Source organism: Peromyscus maniculatus, chromosome 7 (assembly GCF_049852395.1).
Source record: "Peromyscus maniculatus bairdii isolate BWxNUB_F1_BW_parent chromosome 7, HU_Pman_BW_mat_3.1, whole genome shotgun sequence".
Lineage (NCBI taxonomy): Eukaryota > Metazoa > Chordata > Mammalia > Rodentia > Cricetidae > Peromyscus > Peromyscus maniculatus.
In genome coordinates this window covers 101,273,987-101,287,572 of record NC_134858.1, presented here as the reverse complement: position 1 = coordinate 101,287,572, position 13,586 = coordinate 101,273,987, and the positions used below count along the sequence as shown (strand labels likewise).

The 13,586-nt window shown below is 45.9% G+C and overlaps 1 protein-coding gene across 1 annotated transcript in view; it reads left to right on the top strand.

The window, feature by feature from the left end:
• The window catches only part of Bfsp2 (beaded filament structural protein 2), a 56,500-nt gene that overhangs the window by 17,746 nt on the left and 25,168 nt on the right, over positions 1–13,586 (top strand). Inside the window, exons 2-3 of the mRNA XM_006978674.4 lie at positions 10,230–10,312; positions 12,334–12,490. Coding sequence (XP_006978736.3) covers positions 10,230–10,312; positions 12,334–12,490 — 240 coding nt within the window. The remainder of the gene's footprint in view (positions 1–10,229; positions 10,313–12,333; positions 12,491–13,586) is intronic.

Here is a 13,586-nt window from a genome sequence, read left to right as displayed (position 1 = left end):
TTGGACTACTATGCGTGTAAGTGCTAATGCAAATTAAAGCCCAAGTTGACCTCCAGCAGCAGTTCATTCTATGTTGACAGTGAGAGAACACTTTGCCTGTTAGGATACTGTTACTCGTGGACTGAAATGCTGAAAAAACCCCTCCCCCTATTTTGTTTTTTGCAAAAATCAAGGTATATTCTAGGGTTTCCTGGTTGACCTCAACAGATAAACTGAGATGATAGTCTTAGTTCAGAAATGATCTGAATGTAGATTTACAGTCTACGTGTACAGCTGGCTAAGTGAGATTGCTTTCACAGTTCTGCATGTATCCCATTGGCTCCCCATTAGTCACTGAACTCTTAAAACTGGTATTGTAACATTATCACAATGTTTTACAGTACGATTCTTAACGGCAAAATTACAGCTATGAAGTAGCAACAAAGGTAAGTTTATGGTTGGGGTCACCACAGCATGAGAAACTGTATTAAAGGGTCGCACGCAGCATTGGGAAGGCTGAGAACATCTGGTTAAGTAGAAGGGGACAGAGGTTGGAGAACAGAGATGAACAGTAAGAGGAAGTCCAGCTGGCTACCCAACAGAGTGCCCCAGGCCACCGAGTCTTGACATGCCTGCTGCTCAAACCACATGTCTTTGGAGCCATCCAGATGAGAAAGCAATAAAGTGCTTCTCAGGCTGGACTCAGCTGGGGCCTCTGAGGTTTCTGAGTCTAGGAAGAAAGTCTTACCCCAGCTTTGCTTCTCCACAAAGGAGTACTGGCAGCTTGTCAGTTCAACAGATGTCTATTGTGTCAGTCTCCACGCAGCCAACAATGGGGGTTTCCCTAGTCAATCAGCAAGCAGTCATCGATAAGAGCACACCTGTGATCCCAGCATTCTGCAGGCTAAGGCAGGGAGCATGCATGTTCTAGGCTAGCCTGGGCTACACAGTAAGATTCTATCTCCAAACAAAACCTTGATAGTCATCACAATCCATAATAAATGATTCAGAGAATGAGCAGAGAAGATGAAGTTCTCCCCACGGTGAAGTGGTCAGGATGAGGAGAGATCCAGGCAGAGGCAGGAAGACCAGTGTGATCCAGAAAGACAGACCAGTGGAACCCAGATAGGCCAGTGTGATCCAGAACAACCAGACCCCAGAGTAAGTGGACCTGTAAACCACTGGAACACAGACAAGCATATAGGGCCTTGAAGGCTGCTGTCTTAGGCTCAAGCTTTATGCCTAATTGTGCTGGCTACGTTTGTGTCAAGTTGACACAAGCTAGAGTCATTGGAGAGGAAGGAGCCTTGACAAATTCCTCTATAGTATAGCACTGTAGGAAAGCCTGTAGGGAATTTACCTATTTAGTGATTGATGTAAGAGGGCCCAGAAGAAGGGCCACCACTGGGCGGTGGTCCTGGGGTCTATAAGAAAGCAGGCTGAGCAAGCCATGTGAGCAAGCCAGTGAGCAGAACCACCCCTCTCATGGCCTCTACATCCTGCTTCCAGGTTGAGTTCCTGCCCTCACTGCTTTTGATGCTGCACTGTTATGTGGAACTGTGAGTGGAATGAACCCTTTCCACACCATGTTGCTTTTGGTCATGGTGTTTCATCACAGCAATAGTAGCCCTAACCAGGACACTGATACAAGAGGCACCTCTGAAGAGTTTGATCCAGTCAAGTTAGGGTGACATGATCTCCTTCGGGAGTTTTAAGAGCACTCTGGAAGCAGAATGTAGACTACAATGGAAGAAAGTTTAAGGTCTGTACTCAGTCCCAATCACCACCACCACCACCATCAAAATAAAAGCACACTGAAGGAGCAAACGCTAAGTGAGCTAACATAGGAGGGCATGAGAGTGATGGGCACAAGGGACGTGGGGAGAGATAAAGACAGGCGGCTGGGTCTGAGAGGCATCATAGAGGGAGAATGGACCAGACTTAATGTTGGATTAGATGTGGGAGGTAAGAGGTCAAGATGTTAAGTTTGAGATGTCAGTGCAACTGCCACATAAAGAGAAAGCAGATGTACATGGCTGGAGCTGAAAGGGAATTTCAGAACTCAAGGTGTAAATGTGGAAGTCAGCTAGACATGATGGCACACACCTTTAGCCCCAGCACTCAAGAGGCAGAGGCAGGCAAATCTCTGTGAGGCCAGCCTGGTCTACATAGTGAGATCTTATCTCAAAAGTAAAATAAAAGATAAATGGACACTGGGAGCACACACAATTTCATTTCATATAAATCTCTGTGGATAGATGAGATTGCTTACAAATGAAAAGAAGCCCCAAGATCCAACCCTGAGAACCAGCTGCATTTAGACCTCTGATAAGGGAGAATTAATTGGCATGCCAGGAAGGGCAGGAGAGTGGTGTCATGGAAGCCAAGGGGACACACGTGAGTGGGGGCTTGGCAAGATGGCAGTCTTCAATGTGATGGTAAGAAAAGCGTGGCTGGGTGCTAGGGACAGATTTGAGCTTCTTGTTCATTTATTACTAGAAGCAAGTCATGCTGTGCATCCACCCTTACTTGAAGTCAAATAAAAGTGAAGATGTTTCCAAGGGAATCTCGCATCACTCTGCCAACTGAGTTAATTTCCCAGGAGTCCATTCTTGCCCAACTCCTCCATAAGCCTACAGTTCTGGCTGCTGGGACACCAATATCTTTAACTCTAAATAAAGCATTAATGGCACTGTTGGGCTCACATGATGGCCTGTTTTAAAATGCTGCTTGTCTTTGCCTTTTTAAAAAACACAATCATGGTTCAATCCCTCACCTGCCACCACCAGCTCCATTTATTTTAATAACTATGTCCCCAGTGAAGCAACATCAGGAAGAGATCAAATCCAGAACATCAGAGTAAGCAAGACTGGAGTTTTTCCAAGGACCACAGACAGGAGAAACTGTAAGAAAAAAATATATCAAGCCACTAGATGGAAGTCTTCATTCAACTGCCTGTGCATTCAAAAAAGACATAAGCAAGGGGCCAGAGTGTAGCTCCATGGTAGAGTGAATGCCTAGCATGTAAGAGACCCTGGGTTCAATCCCCAGCACAAAAAAAGGGGGGAGGAGTTTAAAAGAACAGATGGAGTGGGAGCAATGGCTGAATGCACAAACCAATCTAATTCATCCAACACTCATTGAACAGTTGCCTTGTCCAAAAGACAATTAACAATGATAATAATGGCCGCCAGGTGTGGAATACTCCCCCTGTGCCAGGCCGGCTGCTGAGTGTTTTCCACACGTTGAGTCATTCAGTTCTCACAACTAACCCAAGGAGGAAGTGTTACTGTGGATGAGGAAACCAAATCTTAGTGTTACTTACTCTACGGCGAGAAGAAGAGCTAGGTGTAAGAAGAAGAGTGTCAGCCGGGCGTTGGTGGCGCACGCCTTTAATCCCAGCACTCGGGAGGCAGAGCCAGGCGGATCTCTGTGAGTTCGAGGCCAGCCTGGGCTACCAAGTGAGCTCCAGGAAAGGCGCAAAGCTACACAGAGAAACCCTGTCTCGAAAAACCAAAAAAAAAAAAAAAAAAAAAAAAAAAAAAGAAGAAGAGTGTCGTCACCTACAGGCTCTTGATACTGAATAGGGTGGAGTGATTCAAACACAATGATGATGGAGCAGAGGAGCAGAGGCAGCAAGGTTCACCCCAGGCTCCAGTAACTCAGCCTAAAAGGAGTACTCCACCATCAAGAAGTGTCTACTTTGTCCTCTCTGCTCTTCACCCCCCCCCAACCCAACATTGTCAATGCCACCATCATTCATCATTAGGAAGATAAATGACCCACATAAGTACAAGAGCCTCCTCTGGTGCACAGCATCCTCTCTGTCTCCTACAGTCCTCCTTCATAACCCAGATCACATCGGTACCATGCTTAAAAACCTTACTATGACTTCCCAGGAAAATCCCCACCCCTTCCCATTGTCTTTGAGGCCTTCCTTCCATAGGTGGCCTTTGCTTGCCTCTTAAACCTCATCTCCCAGAGTAGCTGCTCATTCTCTAACAGCATGCACAGAACCTGCCCTCGGGTAACCAATAATCATATGCAGAGGAGACAAAGGCAAGAATAAATAAGGTTATTCAGAGAAAGCGTGTGTGAAATCAACATAGAGTAGGATTTATTAGACAGCCAGGGCTGTGAGGTATTGCAGGTGTTCCAGGTGTCCCAGGCAACCATGTGAACAAGAACAAGGGCATGCTGGAGGCAAAGCTCTACAAAATGCCGATTCTCGAGGTGTGTGTGTGTGTGTGTGTGTGTGTGTGTGTGTGTGTGTGTGTGTGTGTGTAAGCCTCTATCCAGCAGGCTGCCTGGCACAGACTGAGTAGACCATGAATGGTAGTCATTATACGATGGTCATGATTCCTCTTTGTACAAAGCATTTGTTCAACACATGAGGGAGAGGTGGATGGTTAAAACACAAGTCGTTTGTGAGCCAGCCTCAGAAATCCTGATTCTTACTTTGAGGGGGATGATCATTTGAATTTCCCTAAGCTCCTAGGGATGCCGGCGATCATTCTTGAAAAACCACTGAATAAGGTACCCTAAGGACATCTCCATGAGGGGAGCCAGAAGAAAAAAAAAAGCCTCCAACAGCTACCCCTCCCTCAACAGCCGTCCCTGCTTCCTCCATTCTGCATCAGCCCCTTGGAACTTATTCTATAACCCCCCACAGCCTCTCACGGCCCATCCCTGAAACTCATCCAAGATGTCCCCTCTAAAAGGATCTCGTTTCTCCCTCCATCAGTACTTACAAGTCCCGAGTCCCTTACCCTCATGACCACCCGATCCCACAATCAGTTCCTACTGACCCTGCTCTGATGGGGTGAGTTAATCAGGCTTGAGCTGCTGTAACAAAAATACCTGACTAAACCACGTAAATGGAAGGAATGCTTCTTTTTGGTTCACAGTTTGAGGGCTTCTGGTCCAGTCAGGCATCTTCATTGTTTCTGGGCTGTTGAAAGGCAGAACCATCAGTGATGGAAGGAAAAGCTGCTGACCTGGGACAGCCAAGAAGCAGAGACACAGATAAGATACAGCCCCAAGAACATGCCCCAGAGGACCACTTCCTATACTAGGCTCCAACCTCCTTACATTTCTAATACCTTCCAAAGTAGGATCACCAGCCAAGAACCAAGGCTGTAACACTTAAGTCTATAGGGGACATTATATATTCAAGTCATCACATGCAGTCTCTTAGCAGGGGACCTGGCATTAAAAAATAACTGTGATGGTGGCATTTCAGGTCAGAGAGAGAGTAGGAGGAGAAGACTCCCCATTGGTGGTCTTCCCAGCACTCCGAGCCTACTGCCCACTCAAGCTGCCAGGCTGCCTACTGAAGACCACTATTCATTCATTTCTACAGTTTCCTCCCAGAGAGTAAGGTCTCATGGTTCCAGGGTCATGGGTAGCTCTTCTTGTGGACATAGCTCTTCTTGTGGACACACAGTCCAATGGCTGTACATCGTGACACTTTGTATTTTCTTTGCCTTCTCCCCTAGAAAGAAAGCTGATCAAAGAGGCAATGCTAATTTGCATCCTCTTCAGCCATACATCAGTGAGGACTAGATAATTAATGTACATCTCTCATAGCTTAAAATAGAAATGCTCTTTCTTCTCCTGAGAAAATGCTCAGCAGCAAAGTTCCCTGGGTACACACATCCATAGTTCTTCCCCCAGACTTTATCTACTCATGGGGATCTGGAAGGAAGGCTGGGGCGGGGGGATTGAAGGGAGAGATGATTGAGTCAGTGGGGTTAGCCTAGCGATCTCAGAATCTGTGGAAAAGAGATCTCTTTATCTTCTTGATGCAACCCAAAGAGGAGCCAGGGGTCCTGGCTGTCTGCATGGCAGGAAAAATGGAAAAAAGCAGTCCAGAAGGACCTTTAAATTTGGATGACTCTTTTAGACTAGAATACATACACACACACACACACACACACACACACACACACACACACACACACACCTTTGAGTCATGCTGACCTGGAATGGCATTCTGGCTCTGCTGCTGCTTTCCAGCTGTGTGATTTGGGGCAACTTCAGCTCTCTGATGCTGTTATTCTCATCGGTGAGCTGAATGTGTTAAGAGTTTTAAAAGGGTGCCACAGCATTTAATGAATTAATGAGTGTTAAAAGGTGCCACAGCATTTAATGAAGTTGTGAGTATCCAGCATGGATGCAAGGTGGGGCATCATCAGTGTGAACAATTGTCTCCCCGAAAATAAACCCTGTGGTTTGTAGTGTTTGCCAATTTCCTCGGTGTAAATACCCTGACCTTGACCATTATCAAGCTATCAACATCTCACTAAATGCAGGGCTGGAAAGAAATTCGGGGTACCACACAGTATGGCATTTCCACCATCCAGACACAGTCAAAGCAGAAAACCTCAAAATCAGATATCACATGATATCAGAACAACATGGGGGTGGGGGCTACTGCCTTTTTATTCTGAATATGTGCTGCCTTTATTTTTAAATTACTTAATTGTAAGCTCACATAATTTAACTTTTCATGATGGTGTGTTTAACAACCACCTCACAGAACTTCTAAAATATTTACTGATTCGCTCTCACAGTCAGGACAAGCCAGCTCAGGCACATTGTAGAGCACAGGCTTAGATAGTCAATAAATACAACGTCCCTTCCCTCTTCCCTTCCTTTCTTCAACTAGGAAGGTTTCCTGAAGGTTTTCCCTTACAGGCATCATGCTTTGCCTTTGTTTAGGACCCCTCTGGGCCACCGTACCAGGTCTGAGTCTGTACTAAATCCCAGTGAAGGTCACAGCCCTCCTCATACCACATAACTGCCCTTTCATTTTTTTCCCAAGCTGGGGATGCCGAGGAACCACCAACCCCCGAGATGGAGTTTCTGCCCAGTTAGGAAAGGTGGTGATGGGTACTGCAGGGCCCTCCGTGGTAAGAGTGGAGACTTAGTTTATTTTAGGATCGCTGTCTGGATCGGGATTGGGAAAGCATGGTCAGCAGGCTGTACTTGGGCAAGCCGGAGCCTATAATTAGCCTCTACTTGAGGGTGGAATAAACCCTTGATTGTTACTAAACAACAGCAAAAAGCAGGAAGGCCTCCAGACTCCCGCAGCCCTGGGCCCACACAGCCTCCAAGGATAGAGATTTGGATGCAGCCACCATATCGGCCTGGCAGGCAGCATCCAAATTACTCCCGTTCTCAGCCCAGAATGAAAACTCAAAGGCCGTGGAGGAGCCAAATCAAGGGGACCGGCCTTGTCTGACCTCTGAGAACTCTGCCTTTCTACCTGGTGTCCTTGGGCGTGGCTTTGAGCATCTTCGTATTAATTAATATCTGGAATCTGTAATAGATGGGAGATGTCACAAAGCCATGTGCCCCATAGCACTGTAGCAGGGCAAAGTGAAGAAAGTCTTTGGAGATCACAAGCTTGTGTACCCAAAGCCCAGGGTCAGTACTGCCTGGGAAGACTTGAAGCAGCCATGGTTCCACCTTCTTTCTGCTTTTGCAGAACTTTTGCAGAACTGTATCCTGCCCTCTACACACACACACACACACACACACACACACACACACACACACACGCACGCACGCACGCACATGCACAAATATACACACACATGCAGACACAAAAATATACACACAAAAAAATGCACACACGTGCTTACACACTTGCACAAACACCCACACATACTTGGCTTTGTTTCTTTGACTTTTTCCTTTTCTTGTTTAAATAAACTTAATTATACAAAAATTTCAAGAAACCTATTTTAAGAGTTTTGATTGTCAATTCCCTAGGCTCCACATTCAAACATTCGAAACACTCAACAAGGCAAATCAAAAGTCCAAGGCCTGTTTGAGCTGTACAGTCAGTTCAAGACAAGCCTAGACAACATCGTGAGACCTAATCTGAAGACAGAAGGAAAGAGCCAGTGAGATGGCTCGGTGCATAAAAATGCCTGCCACCCAAGCCTGATGATACAACTTGAACCCAAGAACTGACATGAAAGGAGAAAAATCCCAGGAACATTTGGAAACTCCCTTCTTAATGGCTCCTTGGAAATAACCTTCAAACCAGATCCAGGGAATGACTGAGAACGGTCACCCATGATCACACCATTCATTTACTCATACATTCATTCAATAAGTTTTGAAGCATGTCAGCCAGTCTGGACATGGTGGTGCATGCCCGTAACACCAGCACTCAGGCAGAGGCAGAAAGTTCAGTGCCAGCCTGGTCTCGTAGTGAGTTCCAGGCTGGTGGGGGCTGTGTACTTTTGGGGACCCTGTCTCACAAAAGTAAAAATGACAGAGACCTGTAATCCTGGCTACTCAGGGTTCCAAGGCAGGAGAAGTGCAATGTCAAGGCCTTCTCGGGCTAGAGAACAAATTCAAAGACAGCCCGTACAACTTAGGGAACGCTATCTCAAAATAAAATGTACAAAGCGAGCTGGAGATATGTAGTGGTAGAGCACTTGCCTAGCATGCTAAGGCCCTGGGTTCAAGGTTCAGCGCTGAAGGAAAAAAAGTGTATAAGCCCCAGCCTGGGGGAGTGGGTAGGGCTTCTTAAACCAGTGGAAGAAGAGAAGGTGGGTTAAGGAGAGAAAGTCTTTTTTAAAAGATTTATTCTGATGTGAATGTGAGTGCATGTGCCACATGGATTCAGTTACCCAAGGAGGCCAGAAAAGGCGTCAGATACCCTGGTGCTGGAGTTACAGGCAGTTGTGAGACACTGGATTTTCGGAAACAGAACTCAGATCCTCTGGAAGAGCCACAAACACTCTTAACTGCCAGCCCATCTCTCCGATTCACGAAGTTCCACTTGTGGGGGAAGCAATGATTATGCTCCTTGGCCCCAGTCTGACCATCCATCAGATTTAGTTTCATTTCACCGAATCTCCCACTAGCAAAGACTGAACTCTTCTTGAGCCTGGCCCTTGAGCACACTGGCAAGTGGATGAAGTAGACCATCTCCTTGCCCGTGTATTTCTTACCTTCTAACCTTATTCCTGTCTTTCACCTCCTATGCAATAAAGATCTAGAAACTCTAGGCCCAGGGGTGTATAAATGAAGCCTATATGCTCAGTAGTGTATAGTTGGCTAATAACAGGGGGGTTGCTTCTATTTTTAGCTCCTTGAGGTTCGTTGTTGTTTTTATGGTTTTGTTTATTCTTTGAGAAACCTCCACATAGCTTTCCATAACGGCTGCATTAATTCACCTTGCCACAATGATGTGCAACCGCTCCCTATCCTTACCAGAACTTGTTATCATTCATCTTCTTGATAACATATACCTTACTGGTAGGAGGCCAGATCTTGCTGGGGTTTTAATTTGCATTCCCCTGATGATCAGTGATGCTGAGCATGCTAATTAGCTTGATATAATCATTCCACAATGTAAAGTGTATATTAAAGCCTCAGATTGTTCTCTATAAATGCACAACCATTACCAGCTAAAAATGAAAATTCTTGGCTAGGTGTGGTGGAACATGTCTGCAATCCCAGGACTAGTGGGATGGAGATTGTAGGTTTGGGGCTAGCCTGCCCTATACAGCAAGATCCCGTCTCAAAACAAAAAGTATTCTTTTCATTTATTTTTACTAATTTGTGTGTGTGTGTATGTATAGTTGCTTTGCCTGCTTATATGTCTGTGTACCACATGCATGTCCGGTGCTCACTGAGACCAGAAGATGTCAGATACCCTGGGTCTGGAGTTACAGACCATTGTTTAGCCACCACGTCGGTGCTAGAAATCAAACTCTGGTCCTCTGGAGGAGCAGCCAGTGCTCTTAACTGCTGAGCCATCTCTCCAGCCCTATTCACAACTATTCCTAAAAATAACCTTGAACCCATATATACATTTGTGTGTATTATATATGAATATGCATGTAAACACACACACACACACACACACACACACACACACACACACACACACACACAGACCTGTGACACAAAGCCAGTGAGACTTCCGTGCAGGAGCCAGACCACGTTCCTGGAGGAGCTGAGAGCTCCAGGCTGTGGCAGCGGCTATGAACTCATCTATCTTTGAATCACGATTTTATCCTAAAAAACCTTACTCTAAATCTCACTCTAAAATGTCTGAAGGACACCCAGATTTATGCCTTCTTATCTCCTTCTCCTTCTTGTCTTCAGAGAGGGAGACTCATCCTGAAAGACAAGATGCTCTTGTGAAGCTTCAGCTCCTTCTCCAGAGCTCCGGGCCCCACACAAGCCACTGCTAAGCACCCCCCTTCTCTTTGTTCCAGGTGGGAGAGGCTGTCTTGGAAAATGCCCGGATTATGCTGCAGATGGAGACGACCCAAGCTGGCGCGGATGACTTTAAAGAGAGGTAACGCTCTGCGGCAAGGGTCCCTCCCTCCCCACCCAGACTCCAGACCATTGCAGATAATGCTGCCCCAGAGTACACACCAGTCCCTTCCACCACAGCAGAAAGGTGGCCTGAGACAACAGGGACTCTAGGAAAACCCAGCCACAAAAAATCAGGACTTAGGGGCTCAAGGACTGTGCGCAGCGTTACTTGCTCTAGAAAAGGGTCTTTTTAAAGAAAAAGTATTATTAGTGGTGTGTGTGTGTGTGTGTGTGTGTGTGTGTGTGTACATTTGTCATGGTACACATGTGGAAGTCAGAATACAACATGTGAGAGCTGGTTTTTCTCCTTCTACCATGGAGTTTCCAGGGATTGAACTCAGGTACTCAGGCTTGGCAGCAAGCCTCTTTACATACTGAGCCATCTTGCCAGCCCTTTTTTTGGTTTGGTTTGGCTTGGTTCCTTCAGTTCTTGTTTTGTTTTGTTGTTGTTATTTAAGATGAGGTCTCATGGAGCTAAGGTTGGACTGAACTCATTGCGTAGCCAAGGACAACCTTGAACAACTGATCTTTCCACCTTCAACTTCCAAGTGTCGTGACTAGAGGCATGATTCACCATGCTTGGCTTATTTTGAGATGGTATTTCACTCTGCTGACCAGGACAGCCTTGAACCCTCAACTTACATACTTTGTAGGACTACCAAAGTAGCGAGTGACTTTGGGTATTTCCAGAGTCAAACTCACCTTTTTATAAGACTAGAGGTTTAAGCTTTTATACAAAGAAATAAGCAAGTATTAGAGCTTTCCACAAGTGGACCATTGGCCTTGAGAGGGAATGAGTTCCTCAGCACCCAGAACATACAAGTAGAGGCCTCGACAAAATCACCTGTCACAAATGTGTCCCTAGGGATTCTGAATATTGAAATTTATTACAGGGGTTGGGGATGCAGTTCAGAAGACAGTGCTTGCTTGGCATGCTCAATCCCCAGTGTCCTCCACCACCACCACCACCACACACACACACACACACACACACACACACACACACACACACACACACATCTTAAAGTAAAGACTTATAACTCTAAAACCTGAAGGTACTTCCTGGAATAGAAATGTGGATTTTGCCCTCCTATGGATGTATGGAGGCAACTGGGAAATTCAGCTGAGTGGTACCATCATGGTGTGAAGAAAAGGTACCAGGAGAAATCAACGAAGATGTTAGGTAGTGTTTAGAAAGAGAGCCTGAGGGTTGAAACTCAACATGGACAGTTTTGATACAAGCATGTCCACATACATATTCATTGTTTTAAAAGCCGTGTGCTTTTTGTTGTTTTGTTTGTTTCGTTGGTTGGTTGGCTGTGTTTGTTTGTGATGTGGATATTCAACTCAGGCCCCTCACAAGCAAGGAAAGTGTTCTACTACTGATCTGTCATTTAAATCTCTGGATAGATAAATCCATGCTTCTCCCTTCCGCTAGAGAGAGCAGGGACAAGCCAAAAGCACCTTGCTACACAATAGATATGGGCAGACCTGAGCAGCAGCGCCCCCTGTAGGTTAAGTGAAGTATGTACTCTGATAGGATTCATCGCCACCTCTCTCTGTGCCCACTCCTTGCCATGGTCCCTCCTTTACACCACCTACTTGAGTTTGCAGCCACTGTCAAGAATTGCAGTATAGCGTTCATTTCTGGATCCCCAGTCTGATACTTAGCAGGTCTTCAACGATGGTAAACGATCCTTGGATGAAGAGGAGGACTGCTCAGTACAGAGACAGAGATGTGGTATTACCTTTCTGTGATGAGAACCCCTGAGAGTACCCCAGCTCCAAAGGTCTCATGAAGCTGTGTTCCCAGAAGCTGGCTGCTAATGTGTTCATGTTAATGTTCCTGCAGCAATAACAGTAACAGTGGCCCCAAAGCCACTGGAACACCATGAGCATTCGCTGCCTGTCACATGTGGGCCTCTGGGTAATAGCTACAATCCGGTTTGTTTCCCCTTCGGGGGCTACCCAGCTAAGCTGATGAAGTCCCTTTGTCTGCAGATATGAAAATGAGCAGCCGTTCCGGAAAGCAGCAGAAGAGGAAGTAAGCTCTCTGTACAGAGTCATTGATGAAGCTAATTTGACAAAGACGGATCTGGAGCATCAGATAGAAAGCCTGAAAGAAGAACTGGGCTTCCTGTCCCGGAGCTATGAAGAGGTAGGTGGGGCCGGGGGTGCTAGGCTTCTCCCTCCCAAAGCAAGGCACTCACCTGTGCGGTTGTGACCTCCGAACACAGGTGTTGGGGACTCTTCCCTGTGTTGCTCACCCAGGCCCTCAAGGAAAATGCTAGTAAAGGCCTTTATAGTCTTTGCCATGGATCAGATTACTCCCTGCAAAAGTCTGAAACTCGAGTGTCTTCAAGAACCAGGGCAAAACATATGTGGAAGCAACGTCCATAATCAGAAGTGACTCTTAGAACTACTTGAAAATGAGGAGAGGGTCTCCTAAAGTGTTCTATTTCAGATTTTTTTTCAACACTCCATGAACAGGATAAACTGAATAATTCTAAAGACAGACCCACACTTTAGTTCCCACACACTCATTAACAAAAGAAGGCTGTATCTGTAAGTGACAGGCCCAGAAGGTACCTTGGAGGGATGCAGGGATGTGGTCTCACCACCTGCAGGAAGCACTAAGCCACCACACAGAAATCACTGTCTGACTCGTGGTCCAGGGTGCTTCAAGCTGAGCATCATACCTCACTGAACCATGCTGGCACTGGGAGGTTCCTCCTGTGTCCAGCCTGAAGGGGACAGCGACTATATGCCCACTCCTTCCTGTTCCTGGTTCAGTTCCTGAAGACCATGCCCCAGCAGTAACCCCTTAGACTCCAGAGTTAGCTTTAATCTCCTTTAGTATATCCTGATTTGGTGCCAAACTTCTGTATGTTACTATACTATATCCATATACTTACTTTTGATTATGTGTTTATTTAGTTTTTTGCTTTGGGCACGGGAATGGGCTTGAGAAAATCTAAGAAATGCGTCCTTCAGAAAAGAAAACAATACCTACACCTAGAAGACCTGGGACTTTGCCGGTCTCTGTGATGCCCATGCATGATATGCAAAATAAACAAACACATTGACTGATTGATGATAGATAGATAGATAGATAGATAGATAGATAGATAGATAGATAGATAGATAGATAGATGGAGGCAGAGTAGTGCCCACAGAGCCAGCTGTTCCTGGCTAGACTTTCACATCTGTTCTTTCCTCCCTGGAGCTTACCTAAAGTGTCCAATGTTGTTTTC